This window comes from Polistes fuscatus, unplaced genomic scaffold (genome assembly GCF_010416935.1).
Source record: "Polistes fuscatus isolate 324 unplaced genomic scaffold, CU_Pfus_HIC Scaffold9, whole genome shotgun sequence".
Taxonomy (NCBI): Eukaryota; Metazoa; Arthropoda; class Insecta; order Hymenoptera; family Vespidae; genus Polistes; species Polistes fuscatus.
The window spans coordinates 7,658,043-7,674,953 of NW_025113173.1; the positions used below are offsets into that span (position 1 = coordinate 7,658,043).

General features: G+C 28.0%; 2 protein-coding genes and 2 long non-coding RNA genes across 5 annotated transcripts; 1 reads left to right on the forward strand and 3 right to left on the reverse strand.

The window, feature by feature from the left end:
* Window positions 1–1,019: 1,019 nt before the first annotated feature.
* On the reverse strand, window positions 1,020–1,727 carry LOC122525398. The gene is made up of 2 exons (XR_006305782.1): window positions 1,651–1,727; window positions 1,020–1,431 (listed from the first exon to the last, which is right to left on the reverse strand). It is a non-coding gene; the product is annotated as an uncharacterized LOC122525398 (long non-coding RNA).
* A 487-nt stretch (window positions 1,728–2,214) lies between these two features.
* On the forward strand, window positions 2,215–6,634 carry LOC122525497 (sterol regulatory element-binding protein 1). Its single transcript, XM_043648329.1, has 7 exons — window positions 2,215–2,456; window positions 2,880–3,404; window positions 3,484–4,107; window positions 4,191–5,123; window positions 5,191–5,495; window positions 5,848–6,003; window positions 6,089–6,634. The coding sequence occupies exons 1-7, from the start codon at window positions 2,360–2,362 to the stop codon at window positions 6,440–6,442; spliced, it is 2,994 nt and encodes a 997-aa protein (XP_043504264.1). The 5' UTR covers window positions 2,215–2,359; the 3' UTR covers window positions 6,443–6,634.
* A 284-nt stretch (window positions 6,635–6,918) lies between these two features.
* Window positions 6,919–7,866, reverse strand: LOC122525498. The gene is made up of 3 exons (XR_006305810.1): window positions 7,602–7,866; window positions 7,029–7,097; window positions 6,919–6,955 (listed from the first exon to the last, which is right to left on the reverse strand). It is a non-coding gene; the product is annotated as an uncharacterized LOC122525498 (long non-coding RNA).
* Window positions 7,867–12,713: 4,847 nt separating this feature from the next.
* LOC122525301 (phosphatidate cytidylyltransferase, photoreceptor-specific) lies at window positions 12,714–16,911 on the reverse strand. Of its 2 annotated transcripts, XM_043648015.1 has the most exons (12): window positions 16,691–16,911; window positions 15,825–16,486; window positions 15,575–15,613; window positions 15,225–15,349; window positions 15,052–15,148; window positions 14,805–14,981; window positions 14,251–14,453; window positions 13,992–14,148; window positions 13,763–13,915; window positions 13,552–13,683; window positions 13,328–13,462; window positions 12,714–13,200 (listed from the first exon to the last, which is right to left on the reverse strand). In XM_043648015.1, exons 2-12 carry the CDS (start codon window positions 15,894–15,896, stop codon window positions 13,111–13,113), a joined length of 1,380 nt encoding a protein of 459 aa, XP_043503950.1. In that variant the 5' UTR covers window positions 15,897–16,486; window positions 16,691–16,911; the 3' UTR covers window positions 12,714–13,110. The 2 variants fall into 2 exon arrangements, with proteins under 2 accessions (XP_043503950.1, XP_043503951.1); XM_043648016.1 differs by lacking the exons at window positions 15,575–15,613; window positions 16,691–16,911 and having other exon boundaries at window positions 15,825–16,599.

Below are 16,911 nucleotides of genomic sequence, written 5' to 3' on the forward strand. Positions count from 1 at the left end.
TACTTTTTTTTTTTACTTTTTCTTTTTTTCTTTTAGAACGATCGTGAGATTTTCTTTACAACGAAGAACTTTACCTTTGATAATGACATTTTTTTTTTCCTTTGCAAACGTTGCAATAGATCTTACAGTAAATTAGAAAACAAATTAACTAATCCAGCAAGTGAAACACCAAAGAATTCGTTCCGCTAAACGTGACGCATAGTTTAAAATGTAACTACAAAAATGTTACACCATCCTTGTCGTCCTCGTCTAAGTTGTCGTCGTTGTCGTTGTCATGCTGTGACTTTAAAACGATAAACGAGCATGTATACATACATGCATATACATATATATATATATATATATATATATATATACGCACGTGTGCATGTGTTTGTGTGGGGCACAAGTTTCTAGGTGCACTGAACTCGGATCGCAACGACGACGTAATAGCACATATATATATAGTTATGTATACTATCTATACGTATATGTATATATATATATATATATATATGCATACCTACAATAGGTTCTACAAATCGATAAGAAAGCTATTACCTATTTGAAAAATGACATCTTTTCTAGAAAATGTCTTAATAACTAATGACCATCATTTTCTCTCTTCGTGAGAAAAACGAAAATAACACAATAAAAATCGATTAAGAAAATAGACAAGAAAAAGTAAAAAAGGAAAAGAGAAAAATTAAAATGACACATCACAGTTTCGTTCCCATGAGGATCAGAATAGAATATATCAACAGCGTAAAAAATATGGCCGGTGTTGGCTTGTAACCATAGGTCAGTTCTAAGAAGTACTACCAGAGTGCAGCACCCACTTGATCGTGGAAGGGCGTTATTAGTACCATCTAGTGGTACTCGGGGAATACCCAAAGTAGTTTATGCGATAAGAAAGTATTAAAGAAAAAAAAAAAGCAAAAAAGATGATTAATCAATTATCTCTTTCCTTAAACAATAATATCCATTAATAAAAATATAATAAAATGGTATGAAAAAATGAAAAGAAACAAAATCTTACCTTTTTGTTATTTCCTCATTTTATCAAGTGACGGCATTCAAATCTCTACCGCCGTTAGCCAACCTCCAACCGACAGGTAGCGGGTTTGTGTCTTCTATTTCACAATAACACGTCACTTGTCCTTTCACGACGAACACACCTAATTGATTATGATACCTTGTCGTTACTAGTTCACTCACTATTTATTAAGATAATATTATTTTCTTAACACTTGATAGGATTTTCACGTAGAAAATTCACGTCAGTTTCACAGTAACGGCATGGCATGGCGGCGGCCGACACAACTCGTCATATAGCGCTTTAAACGCTACGTCACACACTCCTAGTCAACACCTGATTGGTTACCTTGTGGTACCATTTGGCGCGAATTTTATCCACGCGCGGGAAAGTATTGTTTTGGGTTATGTTCTTCTCTGTAAGACAATATATATGTATATCTATATATATACATATGTATGATATATAATTATTTCTAATTATTTTAAATTATTTCTATGGAAACATTCATTATCATTTGTTGATTTATAATAAAGAAAAGAAAAAAAAATGAAAAAGAAATAATCCTTGTTATAGTGTTGCAAATATTTTTTAACTAGAAGCGAGATTATTGGTAAGAGGTCATTTGTTCTTACTTGCGAAATATTAATCAGCTCATTATCTTTGTTTTCTTATTTACCAAGTCCGATTTTATAATAACGTTTTATGTAACACGTAATACCACGCAAATAAATATCTTGAATCAAATATATGTATAGATATTTACTCATCAAAATCACCTGGATGTTTCGTTAACTTCTGAGAATAGAAGCATAGACTATGTAAAGCAGAGAAATGTTATGAAGATAATATTTTAAAAATTTTAGATTGAAATATATTTATAAGAATTGTCTTTTTAATTATGGTAATAAAAATCATATCATTTAAGTATATAAAAAAATTCTAAACGATTTAAAATATATACAAAAATAAATTTAATAATATAATTGAGAATCCGTACATGATTGGCTAAGTTTTTAAATCGTTCAATAAGTTGACCACTGTATGATTGGTCACGTTCTTTCTTATCTCTAATTGGTAAAATCGCATTTGATGTAAAATTTGTGCGATCAACGATAAGGAGTTTTTTTAAAAGGAGTTTCTTAACTTATCATCATTCATGGGTTTTAATACGAACATTGATGACGCAATATCGTCTGATCGTTAGCAGCGTTGTGATTGGTTGTTTTACAGGTCGGATGATTATTGTCATTTTTTCAGTTTATTGCGCTTGACGTACTTCTGATTCTAATATTAAAGATTGTTTTAATTGAGCAACTAATAAATAAAATAATATTTAATAAAATGGCTGATCCAGGAGGATGGCCAGCTACGCAAGAAACGGATTTTCCATTCCAAGAAAACGAAAACTTTAATTTCAATGAAGATGCTGAGATAGATGGTGAGTTTTGTTTATTGCGGCTTGTATTTTTTTATTTATATGCGAGTAATAATTAATTTTTCATTAATATCATCAATTAAAAATTGTAATTTTTATTTATAATTAATAAACAAATATTTAATTTGAATTGTTATCCTATGACAACATAAAAATTAATTAAAGTATAGAAATTAAAAAATTTTCTTTCCGTTTGCAATAATTATTTTTTCATTAATATCATTGATCGTAAATATGCATTGTTATTTAAAATTAATAGACAAACATTTAATTTTCATTGATATCTTATAACAACGTAAATATTAACGTAACTTTAAAGATCTTAAATTTCATTCATATTATTCTTTATTATTTTTTATTATTTCTTTTTCTATATTTATTATATGTATATATAAAATTGTTAATATGACCTTGTTTTAATTACAGATTTACTTACCAATTGTGACTTTTTAAAAAGTGAAACCCACTTTAGTGATGAAACAATACTTCCTGCGTTAGATGAACATATGCAGACAGATGAAGATATATTCGACCTTCTTAAACTGAGTAGTAGTGATGAATTTAAGGATTTCAAAGATTTAAATATATTGGAACAAACACCAAATACTAAAAATGTTTTAACACCACCAGAAACGATAGTTAACGAGCAACAAATTCTGTCTGTTCAACAAGATGTATCATCTGTACAAACTAAAGCACGTAAAATACCTGTAGTACCACCAGTATTTAGTTCACAATACACTATACCACAGAATATGAACATTAATGTTCAGTCTCCTGTAGTTACTTTAGCACCATTTACACAACAAAGGCAATTATTTTTACCTGCTAAAATATTAAAGTCAGACAAAGTCGTTTATTCCAATAGAGCGCAAACTATCACATCTAATTCTGTACCTCATCAAATACATACCATAGTAAATACTCCAAATGGAACAGTATTAACTACAGGTAAGTGTTTCAAATAAAAAAAAAAATTGTCATTAAATTGTCAATTGAAATATTTAATTAATTTTCATTTTCTTTTAAGGTATTCCTGTAGTCTTAGATGCTGATAAAGTTCCGATAAATCGTTTAAATTCTAACACTCAAATTGGCGTACCAAGAGTTAGAGAAGTTAAGCGTAGTGCTCATAATGCCATTGAGCGACGTTATAGAACATCTATTAATGATAAAATTACTGAATTGAAAAATATTATTGCTGGCTGCGATGCCAAGTTGAACAAGTCAGCTATACTGAAGAAAACAATTGATTACATAAGATTTCTTCAGAATTCTAATGCCAAATTGAAAGCGGAAAACATGTCACTTAAATTTGCAAGCCAAAGACCACATTTACGCGATTTATTGGCAATTGGTGAATTAACGCCACCACGTTCAGATTCTAGCGAACCATCACTATCACCAGCTTCGGCACCGTTATCTCCAGCTTCACCTTCATCTATAAAAGAAGAACCAGATGCATTACAAAATATTCATACAGTAAATAAACAAGAAGTAGGAATGAGAGATCACACCAGATTAACATTGTGCGGTATCATGTTCATGTTTTTGATATTTAATCCTTTAGGCACTATTTTGAATAGTGTAGAAAAGTTTAATTACAAGTATTTAAATACAAAGGTGGATGGACGAACTATTCTTGATTTTCAAGGTAAATATAATAAACATTTTACGTTCTTAAAATATTATATATAATTCAAATTGTTTTCTTATAATATATTTTTTTTTATTTAGAATCGACCGAAACAGATAACAGATTATGGAGTAATATATTTCTATGGTTTACAAATATAATCCTCTTAATTGGTGGCTTATGTAGATTATTTTTATACGATGATCCAATTCTCCCAGCAGATAGTAAAATATTTTTGGAACTTCGTCGCTGGAGACGTCAAGCAGAATTTAATATATCGAAGCAAGAATACAGCCAAGCTTACAGGGATTTACATAAATGTTTAAAATATTTTAATCGTTCGTTTCCATTATCTCGTACTGAAATTGTTCTCGTGACTACTTGGCAAGCGATACGACAAATACTTCATAAACTGTGGCTTGGAAAATGGGTTCTTAATTTAAGTAAATACTTTATTGGAAAATCAGAAAGGCAACAAGCTAAATTGTCAGCTATGGAATTAGCTATTGTTTATCAGCATATGTTGTGTTTACATTTATCTGAAGGACCCAAAAATGGTACACTTTATCTTGCTCTTTCTGCTATGAATTATGCTGAAATTGCGGATGAAAATATGCCAAAAGCATTGTTGGCAGAAATTTATGTTAATGCGGCATTATGTTTTAAAAAGTATCTTTTCCCATTTATTCATAAATATTATTTGGGTAAGGCACGAATGTTATTATTTTCGTGCACTGTACCACCTAAATTAAAATGGATCATGAACGATGAAGGTGCAAGATTTGTAGCCACACAAAAGTGGCAATATGGTGTACAATCAGATAGCGAGTTTACCTCTCAAAATAGTAAAGCAGATCCTTTATCATTCGCAGCACGTGCTTATAGAGAACATTTGATTACACAATGTTTAAAATTATTAACTGGCACTGCTGGAGATTCACATGCATCTACTGTATTGGAATTGGCACGAAATATAATAGCTTCTGCAGAAGTAGATACTTGTTTTCCAAGTATGGATAAAATCAGTGTAGCAGGTATAGAAATTTTAAATAATTAATATTACCTAAATTAACATTTTATACATAACAATCTTTATTGTAGCTTATGAAGATGAAATTGGTCTTTGGTGGGGAGCAGTTATTTGTGCTGCAGCAGCATGGAGATTAGGAGACGAAGATGAAACTGTTTGGAATATTATAAAAAATAAATTTCCTTATGAAAAAAATTTCCAACCGTGTAATAACAGTAATCGTAGTCCATTGCCATACGCCGTCTTTAACGTTTTACAAGCAGCTAAACATTCTTCTGAAATAGTTTCAATGCGTTTTATGGATCAGGCAGGAATATTGTTAGAAAAATCCATATGCTATTATCATTGTAAACAACAGTTGTCTCCAAATGTTATGGTAAGCTTTATCTATATGTATATATAGCAGGTATCTTTAGATAAATCAAATTAATAATCTTATTCACATTTAATAAGATTAATAATGATACAAAATATTTCATTTCTCTACCTGTGCGCACTGTTTCTTTTAAAGTATGCTTACCTGTTACGAGTGTGCATTGTAGTTGCATTGCGTGAAATACAACTATGCAATACTTCTACAGTGCAACTCCTGTGGCAGGCCAAAGTACCGTGTAATAAGTATTATGTATATATATACATATATATATGTATAAACAATCGATGCCTTATATCTAATATTTTTAACATTATATTAATGAAATGATGATGTACTATTTATATTTTTGCAGCTTACACAATTATGGCTTTGCGATTGGTTATTAGAGATGCGTACTATTTTATGGCAAGAATTTAATGGAGGATTAGAAAAACCAATTAGTAATGCATCTCTTGCTAGTTTTCAAAGAGATTTAGCATGCTTAAGGCAATTATGTCAACATATGTCAGTAAGTATCCGTCGAACCAAATAATAAAGGAATCTTGTACTATCTTGTCCCTAGAATGATGTATTCCTAACTTAAATGTTTTTAGTGTATACTACCAAGAGTATTCTTATACGAAGCTACAGTACGTATTATGGCAGGAGCGGCACCAGTAAAAACTCAGACTTTATTGGACCGTAGTTTACATCATAGAAATTCACGTTCATCTATTATTTGTGGAAAAGATAGATCCCAAGAACAAAACAACGGCGAAAGAGAACATGCATTCGCATTGTGCTTAGCATGTAAACATTTACCAGCCTTATTATTGTCTTCACCTGGTGAACGTGCCGGTATGCTTGCAGAAGCTGCTAAGACTTTTGAAAGAATTGGCGATAGGAAAAGACTTCAAGAATGTTACAAATTAATGCATCAACTTGGTCCAGCTATTTCTGTTAATTAATTTTACTACATATTATATTATATAATATTTGTATATTATATTTATACATTATATTTATACATTATATTAATATTAAATTATATAAAGTATAATATATGAATATATACATCGAATGTAATTGACGTCATTTTATAATCATAAGAGTATAAATTGTACAATTAGGTTATAATATAAATAAACATTGTAAATATATTTAGTTCTATGTATATGTATGTATATATATATACATAACAATTGTATATTGTGATTATAAATAATTAGAAACATACTTGAGTACTGAGAGTATAATTTTCCAGTAATATGAAAAGAGTGCATTAGTACATTAAAATAATTGTTAATTAATCGATGCAAGTGTCTATCGTTGTCTAAAAGCTCGAAGAATATGATATATGTACCGACCTCCTCGAAATTCACCTTGAGACTGGCACTTTCTCTTCTATGAAAATTCTTTTATTAAAAGTTGTTTATATGACCTCCCGAACGTTGCGCATGTATATAAAGGAAATAATCCACCTAATTAATAGAATTTAAAATTATATATATATATATATATATATATATAACGTTTTGATTTTAGTATTTTTACCATTTTTATGTAATTCTTTCAACAAAAATAAATCTGTTTCAATGTTCCTGCGCATTGATGACTTCGAGGCTAAAATTTTCGTTTAAAAAAATATTAAATTGAAATTCTTTAATGTTTAAAGTATGATAATAGATACGTAACATTTAAAACAATATATTACGAATTCGTAAGCAATATTATCAAGTAAGTATAAAGTGATATCTTATTAATCATTCTTTAAAAAGAAAGAGCCTATTATCTATCCGTTGCAGCTATAATTTAAAAAAAGAAACCTGCAAAAGAAATATTATTCTAGGACTGCAAAAATGCAATGAATGAATCGAATGCAATCTCTTTTATAGATCGCAACTTTAATTTCAACAATTTTTGACTACACTCTGGTATCTGTAACTACATAAAAGTTATTAAAAACATTATAAAGTAATTAGTTTCTGTATATGAAATGGATAAAAGGAACCAAGGAAAGGAATAAGGATATGAAATTAATTAGGAAGTTAAAAGAAATTAATTACAATTATAATGTTTATGGTAAGCGGTCTTTGAAATAAAAATTATAATTTACAAAATATTTACTTATTGTTTATACATTATGAACGATTAACCTATTTCTTTTCACTACCCTATAGTTTGTTACTGTGGAAATAACTTTTAAATATATCACCTGCAAATATATACCAACTTTACTTTCATTTTTTTCAAAGTGCGCTTGCACCTTGAATTGTTGATGCGCATGCGTATAACATCTCCCACTCATGACGTCACCATTTCATAATTATTCAAAGTGTAATAATTATTTTCAACTAATTAACGATAAATAAAAAATATTTAATAAAATGAAGTTAAGGAGCCGAACAAACAAAAAGTGAGCAATTGATTGAAAACAAAAAACAATAGAAAACTTCATTGCTTTGCTTAGAAATGAGAAAAAGCGTTTTCGATTTTTCAATTATTAATAACTAATTAAATAATTAATTAATGAAGTGAACAATTATGGATTTTGATTGAACAATTAATGAGCAATTAAGAGCACTTATTTATTTTTTTCTGCTATTGCGGTTCTATGCCAACTTTTTTGTGCTGTTCGTTACCTCACGTTCAAAATATTCACAAATGAGCCGTTCAGTGCACACATCGATTAACTCCATAAAACAAAAAGTCGAGAAACGCGATGAAATAATGTACATTGTTTTTTAAAATTCCTGTTATGATATAGATTCACATATATAATGTAGAATGCATAAATACAAATATAGCTTTCATTTAACGGTGTATAAAATTAACAAGAAAGAATAGCCAAAAAATAATCGTCAGTAATGTTACAGTTTTTATGTGACTGGTGGAGTTAATTAATTTGGCAACTGAAAAAAACAGTAAAGTTAAATTCAATCTTTAAATTTTTAAGTTTTTAATTACAGAACAAGTTAGTTATTATATATTTTTATTATAGCTTTTCCTTAAAAATGAATGTTGACAGAGTTCTATTATAATATATTATTTGTGATTAATTCATCAGGAATATTATAAATAATGTCTTCTTCATCTGCTGTATGTGAGGATTTGTCATTTCGATTTGTTGTCAAGTTTTTATAGTAATCATGTTCAACAAGAGGAATGTATTTTAGCAGGTTCATCATGTCTCTCCATTTTTCCCTTATCACAGTTCTACCTTTAGGATATAATAAAGACTGATCTATATTTTTCAAACTTTGCGGTCTACCTAATATAAATTTTCTTAAATTAATGGCTTTAAATTCAGTATCTTCATTATAATCACATTTGAATTGTATGAGATGGGGTTTGGATCTTTCTAACTTTATCCAGCGCATTTTAAGCCAATTTACTGGAAACCCTGTGACACACATTATAGTAATATTTTTCTTTCACTGGTACTACATTTTCCTTTTCACATTCTGTGACGTATAGTTCATACATTTTCTTAATATTTAAGTCAGGATCTAAATATTGTCGTCTTGGATTATGAACTTTAGTGTAGTGACTACTGTAGGCTGGAAATAACTTTATATGTTTTATAACACTTGTGTCATCTATTTTATTGCTCGCAACACGGCCTTTGCGCCGATCAACCAAAGATGTAACTTGTTCTTTAGAACAACAGTCGTATATCCGCCCGTCACTCACTTGATAAGTGTCTCTAAAATATTTCTTGCAAACGGGAATATCACGTCTGTCTTTTCGAAAGTAATATGTAAAAGAATGTGATCTTCGTTGTTTAGTTTCATTCGTGGGGCGCCTTCTTTTTATTTCGTTAACTTTAATACAACCTCTTAAGAAAATATTTTGGTCAAGTTGACTATGTAAACTATAAAATGCCTTCATGGCAGTCTCTCTCTCATCCGAAAGAATTTTTTGATTGCACTTTTGACGGCAACTGCATTTTGTATCGACAAATGTTTTTGCAGGTATTAAATTTCCTCCCCTATTCCTATATGCCAAACCTTTTGTTCTGTTATGCTTTTGTAAATTTCGTGTCCATTTATCAGGATTACAACTTCTTTTCCTCCCAATCAATGTGTTTGTTGGGAAATTTGTACTGTTGCAATCAGATGAATCCGAGGAAAACGATAAACGTATTGTTGAACCAGACTTTCCGTTGATAAATTGTATTGAAGAACCATCACTGTTTTCCTCATCCACGTTGTTATTAGTCTCACTCATCTTGATTATAACGGTATAATATTTATTTCTTTAAAAACAATCTGGGAGTAATGATGAAAAGACCAAGAAAATATGTGTAGTCCGTATAATATTGGTGAAGTATATAGTAACATTCAGCGTGCGAGATTACTGTTATACTAACTGCAGTTTGCGTTGCGCTTTTTATCTGTTTCCCGATGCGATTTTATTACCAGTATTATTGAGAGGGAGAAGCATATTCGGCTGTTTAAAAAAAAGCATTGATTCATGGCAACAAAACTACGATTACATTAGAGTATAGAGTTAATCAAAATGGTTTTTGAAATAAATTACTTATTTTTCAATGGCCAAAACAAAATTTTGCCGTTTAATGGTGTTAATCTTTATTATTCAGGAAAGTTATTATAAATATAAAAAGTTATGACTATACCAAGTGCTTTGACACATAAATTTGAGATTTTTCAAAAAGTGGAGTTAATCGATGTGTGCACTGAACGGCTCAAATATAGCAACGATTGTAGACTAAATATGAACTACAAATTTAAACTGGAAAGGCTCTTACCATATAGGGATAGACCTATAATATTTCTCTATATAGGTAAAATCATCCCCTATTTGTTTGTATCATCAATTATAAGACACCCTATACATATCATATACATATACATATATTTATACATATACATACATAAACATAGATAGATATTCATTCCTTAGAAAATATTATCTTTTCTTTATTGATTATATAGAATACATTAAAAATTCAATAAAACTGTAATATATTTATGAGCTATTTATTTTAAAAGTGGGCTAAATCAAATTTAAAATTTTTGTTGTTGTTGACTGTAATAACGTATTAAAATAATAGTTACAAAAAAATTCCAAGGATTTAATATTAAATTAAAACATTTGTTTTATATATAAAAATATATGATTAATTAAATTTTTAACAAAGAATTAAATAATAAAAGTTATATAACGACAAATTATATTTATTGTTTCAATGTTGCTACATAAATATATTATTATTATTATAAATTTGTATTTAGTTATATATCAGTTGTATATATATATATATATATTTCTTTTTTATTTATATAATATATTTGTTACTACACATTTAATCTCCTTTTTATGCATACAATTGGTTGTACGTTAAAATGGAGAATTTATTTTACATTACATAAATCCATACAAGTATATATGTGTGTGTATATATGTATGTATACATATATATATATGTATTTATATATAATTTTTTATTTCTTATATCCTCTAATAAATAAATATACTTATCTTTAACCATTTATCTACTAATATTTATTTGTTTTCTTTTTCTCTGTTCATTCTTTCATTTTTTGTCTATACTCTTGCCTAATTCAAATAGACCATAACTTTTTTCCTCTTCAACATTTAGACTTTAACATCGACAAATTTGTTAATACATAATGTAATAATAAAGAAACGTACAAACATTAGTTTATATTAGTTAGGTACATTTTGTATTTCATCAGCGCGATACCTGGACTCCTTCATTGACTGCAAGAAATATACTTACAGCGTTTTATTTGGAAATGTAATATGATCACATAAAAATTACCAAGTAATTGTGCCATGCCAACTTAATCGAAGAATAATATATTATATAATGCATGGAAAGTATATTATTATTGAACATTAAAAATATTTTAACTCGCTGACAATTGGCTCAATTCAAGGTTACACATTATCAGGAACGTTTGAAAATAAAATAATAATCGGATGGTGATGTTTTGTTTTAACTATTGATCAGTTACAAATATGCGTTAAAAATTTTCCAAATTATTCTAGAGTTCGTACTTCACGTGAAATAATAGAACGACAAATTGATAATAACAATCATACAAAAATCTTATCTTATTAAATAAATGGATCTTTATATATAGAAAATAATATCCTACTACGATATTTATTTAGCAAACAACGATGTTTTCATTTATCACAACTTAGAGGATAGACGTCCAATTATTCTACAATTGGAAACAACTTCGCTTGCATTTGCGCTTTTACAACATGTGTAACGCTTATGGTACAATACGTATATACAAAAAAGCACAAAAAAAAAGAAATAACATATATAATTCAATTTTATGAAATTTATATGTATATATATAAAATACTAAATTATAGATTAATAAATTATACATGTTGAATTATATATATGTTATATAGAAATAATAAGTACTAAAATTTATCAAAACAGACAATAAATATATATATATATATATATTTATTTATATATATATGTATACCACTTAATTTTTCTGTCTGTTAAAATACTGTAGTTTTCTATTATATGGGAAGATTTCTTTTATAGAAGAATTGTTCTTTATTTTGTGACATTCAACAAGTTTTTATTCAACGCAGTTTGAAAAAAACCTTCGATTTATGTTGGAGCTTAGACGATAAACTAATATAACTATTTAAAGAAGAATTCTATTAAATTCATTGAAAAATATTTTAAATTTCGTTTCCGAATCTCTAATATATATATATATATAAAATATTTGCATAATATCGAATAAACTAATAATAAAACAGTCCTATACACTTTTCTTTTAAAATTCCTAACTAAGTCTTTTGTTGATACTTGCAAATAATTAATTCGTAATAAATATAATTTTTTTTAGGAACATGCAAGTATCTGTATTAATATAAATTAATTCGCTTAACTTTCACACATTTATGTATGTATGTATGTATATATATATACATATACATATACATACATACATATACATTAATAATCGTTGAATGTCAATTATGTAAAAAATAAAAAATTACTCTTTAAGTCTAATAAGACATACTTGCAAAAATTGATTCATAAATGCGTAATTATTAGCAACTAATATATTGAGATCTGATAAATATAGATACCTGTATTATTTAATTATACGATTGGATGGAAAAACATGTTCCCTTGTTGAACATTATTTGTACCTGATTAAAGAAGTAAATATATAATTATGAAGAATTTATATATGCAAAAGCTAATATAAAAAAAAAAAAGAAAACTGTATTAATCAAAGGCAATATTCTTTGGCTTGTGCTACTAAAAAAGAAAAAAGGTAGCATTTCTTAATAAGAGGCATGTAAAGAATTAATTACAATATTTTGTCTAACTTATGCGGAATGCACACAATCGCACATTGTTTCTTTTTTTTTTTTATAACATAAAAATTTTTTTACGCTTTTGATAAGAGATTATAACAAATATTAGCTAACCTCCATTTTTACCGGTCAATCAATATCAATTGCACATCTTGTTGAATGATACTCACTGTTAAATGATAGAGTAATTATTTCTCTCATACATTCATTGTATGATGCTACATAAATTCTTGTAATTATTATTATTATTATTAAGAAATGTGTATTCTTTTTTAAATCAACACATATTTATGAGACCTCTGTTTTCTAAAGAATCCTTTAAAGATTGAAACAGTTGTAACTGTTGTTCGGGTTTTAAACTAAAAACCTATAAATAAATAAAAGCATATATATAATATTTATATTAATAAATAAATAATTAATAAGCAAATGACAAATGTAAACACACAAAAAAGCATACTCAATAGAGTATGCTATTATCAGTTTCATTTTACCTGTTGTAAAAGTTTTTGAGGTGAAGCTGTCTGTATAAATGATGAAATATACACATTGACGAACGTTGCCATTAAATATTGGCAGTCAAATCTATCCATTATTCCACCATGGCCAGGAATGACATCTCCAAAGTCCTATATTTAAATGATTTAATGTTTTTAATTAATATTCATATTATGATACAAATAAAAATAATGTAAAGTATTTTGTATCATTTAATTACCTTAATTTTGAAAGCTCGTTTGAAACCACTGGCAAAGAAGCCTCCAAATGGTCCAATAACTGAACTAAATATAGACATTGACAAAGAATGAAGTAAAAAGGGATATAAAGTCAAGGTCTCCTTTCCATTGATCTGCAAAAGAATATAATTGTGTTACACTATTTTAATTACTGCCATGGTGTTTTTTTTCTTTTTACTATAATAATATTACCATTCTTGTAATTACTTGTAAACTCTTTGGTAATACATATTCTTGCGGTTGAAATGAACTGGATGGTTCACAATCCATTGTCATCCTACCTAAAGCTTCGCTATATTCAATAGGACAAACGAAATAGCGATATTGGCACATAACATAGGACATCTGTAAAATAGTTATTATTGTTATTATCATTATCGAAGAAACTATAAATAAGTATAAAAATAGACTGTCTTATCACCAATAATCCAAGGATAACTGTTGAAATACCACCACCTATGAAACCTTCCCACGTTTTCTTTGGAGACAATTTGATCAAAGGCGTTCTTCCAAAAAAGAATCCAAACATGTAAGCCATGACATCGTTTATAACTATCATACTCACTGGTACGATAAACCTAAATGAATACATCAAAAAGTAAAAAAATATTTTATTAATAGATTATCATTAATAAAAAACAATAAATCAATGAGATAATTATTTGAAATAACATATTTACCATATTAATCCTTGGAAAATATTTTGTATTATGAGATAACTTTGTGTCACTACTATTAATAGTGCGACATGTGTCCATGCGAACAAAGAAAATTGTTTCATATAATATTTCTTTACAAGCGACAGTACAAACCATACAAAACCGATGATGTAGAGGCAAAATGAAATAAATCGATGATATGTCACTAATACGCGTAAATATTCCTAAAAATAAAAAAGAACATCATTATTGTAAATATAGTAGCAATTAATATTCAAGCAATGCTATATATATGTATATATTTGCATTATGCTTTTCATTCTTTTTACATAATTCATTTCTATTTATAAAATTGATTCGCAAGGAATTTAATGCGCACCATGGAAGCCTCATTGAGTTGTAAGAGAAGCCACACAAAATTTCTATAGATCTTATTATCATAGTAGCTCTTTTATTGATTTAGTGTCAGAGTTTGTGTATATATTATATATATATTTAAACTTTTATTTTATAAGTTATATATAAAAGATATATATTTTATCAAATTAAATATATATAAAAGTAAATATATTTACCGTTTGATTGATCACTACTCCAAAGTAATCCATTAAATTTTCCCCGTAGAAGAAATAATTAGAAGTTATCAGAAAATACCAGGATAGCGATCTGAACCATGGTAAACCATGAATTCTATATACCGCATATCCAATATTAATGATCTCTTCGAAACATTTAACTTGAACTATTAATGTCTGTAAAAATAAATCAATGTATAATAAAATAATATTAATTACCTTAGTCTTGTTAAAAGAAAATATTTACCGTGATCATAAGTACTAATGGCCCACCATATATTATAAAACCAAATACAGCTATCATGACAGATGTTGAAATACTTCTGATGATCCAATTTTTCCAACTGAAATAAAATAACAAAATGACATAATAATTTCTGCTCAGTAAGAAACTGTAATTAAAAGTGCATACAAACTGACCGATCTGAAAGACCAGAAAGAACAGGGTTTAAAAGTTGGGGAGTATGATGCGTTCCTTGCGGCAAAGTTTTTGATAAATCTTCCACTTCCAACTTGGCATCATCCTCCGATTCAATTTCTTCTTTCTGTTAACAATATCAGATGAAATATAACACATTAGTATGTAATTGAAAAATGTAAATAAGTTAGAGAAGAAGAAATATTTTTTTCTGGACATTGTCAGCAAATAAGGGAAAATACATAAATAATAAAATAAACATAATAGATAAAAAATGGCATTTTTTTTAATTAATATGCCACAGGGGTAATCCGATCAATGGAATATACCAATGTCAAATAATTATACATACTAGCGGGGGCAAAGAATGTTGACGTATCCCTGTTACTAGCTGTCAATAATACATATTTTAATCAATTAAAAGAACATGTTCAATTGTCCAAATTATTCTAATAAATTTGTATTCATTATTAAAAATCGATAAAATAAAATATTGATTCGCTTATTTGGTCGGAATGTACGCAGAATTATATCTAGAATAAAAAAGAAAAAAAGAAGAAAAAAATAAATAAAAACAACAATGTGATAAAAAACATTTTCACCTGATCATCGTTGACATCCCGCGTAGCTGCGGACGACGTATCTTCTACAGTTCTTTTACGAAGTTCCGACATTTCTTACCAAATATGATTGACACGATTACTGATTAGTTTAAAATCAAAAGGAATACTTAAAACTTATATATGTTTATCTGTGTATGACGGTTGATACGAACGGTACAACTGCATATTTCTTTATGCATAAAATGATCATTAGTAACTAAACTGGGCGGGCGTCACGAACTGTTCGCGCGAATAAAATACCAGATTAATGCACCGACGTTTCGCCCATTTTCGGATCCGATCGGTAATCTTCGGAAAATCGATAATTAAAAAAAAACGAAAAAAGAAAAGAAGAGAAGAAGGCCAATATGGAGAATTTACAAGTACCAACTGTTACTTGAATGTTATTCAACGAGCAGCAAATCAATTCTATTGCATATTCCGTTTAGATATTGGCTATACAATGATGACCTATCTTGGCGCGAATAATAACAACCAATAAAGAACCACTGATATCCAAATTTAGTCTTCCAGTATCCAGCCAATGAAAAGGCAGAGTTATTTAAGGGATATTTATGCAATTATGCGTACACACATACACGCACACGCACAACATGCTTGGTTAAATAACTTGCTGATTATTTCAAAAGCTAAAAAAAATGCTAGAAAATTATATGATTAGAATAAATTATTAATAACGTCAAATATTATGCTAGAAGTATGTAAGGTTCAAAAATATTAATATCGTTAATATAATAATTAGTATTGTAGAATAAAAAATATAAAATTTTTCTGTTATATATTTAATCTAATTGTAAAGTTCATTTTTAATTGTATCATTGAAATATTTAATTTATTAATCTTACCTGTTTGTTTTTTTCTTTTTCTCTCTCTTTCTCTATCTCTCTCTCTCTACTTACTATAATTTTTATCCATCTTCGATGATCCAACGTTCAAGAACTTTTACAGCATCATTTGATACTAATTATAGTTCAACTACGTTACCAACGTACAGATCTTTCATAGTTTACTTTACTATCGTCTTATATTTATTTATCTTGTTAACAGATGTCGTCATTTCCAGATT

Excerpts from the sequence above, each read along its gene's own strand:
- LOC122525497 (XM_043648329.1), top strand. The coding sequence starts at position 2,360 with ATGGCTGATCCAGGAGGATGGCCAGCTACGCAAGAAACGGATTTTCCA. Across the intron at positions 5,124-5,190 it reads GGATAAAATCAGTGTAGCAG|CTTATGAAGATGAAATTGGT; the intron begins GTATAGAAATTT and ends TCTTTATTGTAG. Across the intron at positions 5,496-5,847 it reads AGTTGTCTCCAAATGTTATG|CTTACACAATTATGGCTTTG; the intron begins GTAAGCTTTATC and ends ATATTTTTGCAG.
- LOC122525301 (XM_043648015.1), bottom strand. The coding sequence starts at position 15,896 with ATGTCGGAACTTCGTAAAAGAACTGTAGAAGATACGTCGTCCGCAGCT. Across the intron at positions 14,454-14,804 it reads GAGTAGTGATCAATCAAACG|GAATATTTACGCGTATTAGT; the intron begins GTAAATATATTT and ends TTTTATTTTTAG. Across the intron at positions 13,463-13,551 it reads AACGAGCTTTCAAAATTAAG|GACTTTGGAGATGTCATTCC; the intron begins GTAATTAAATGA and ends ATTTAAATATAG.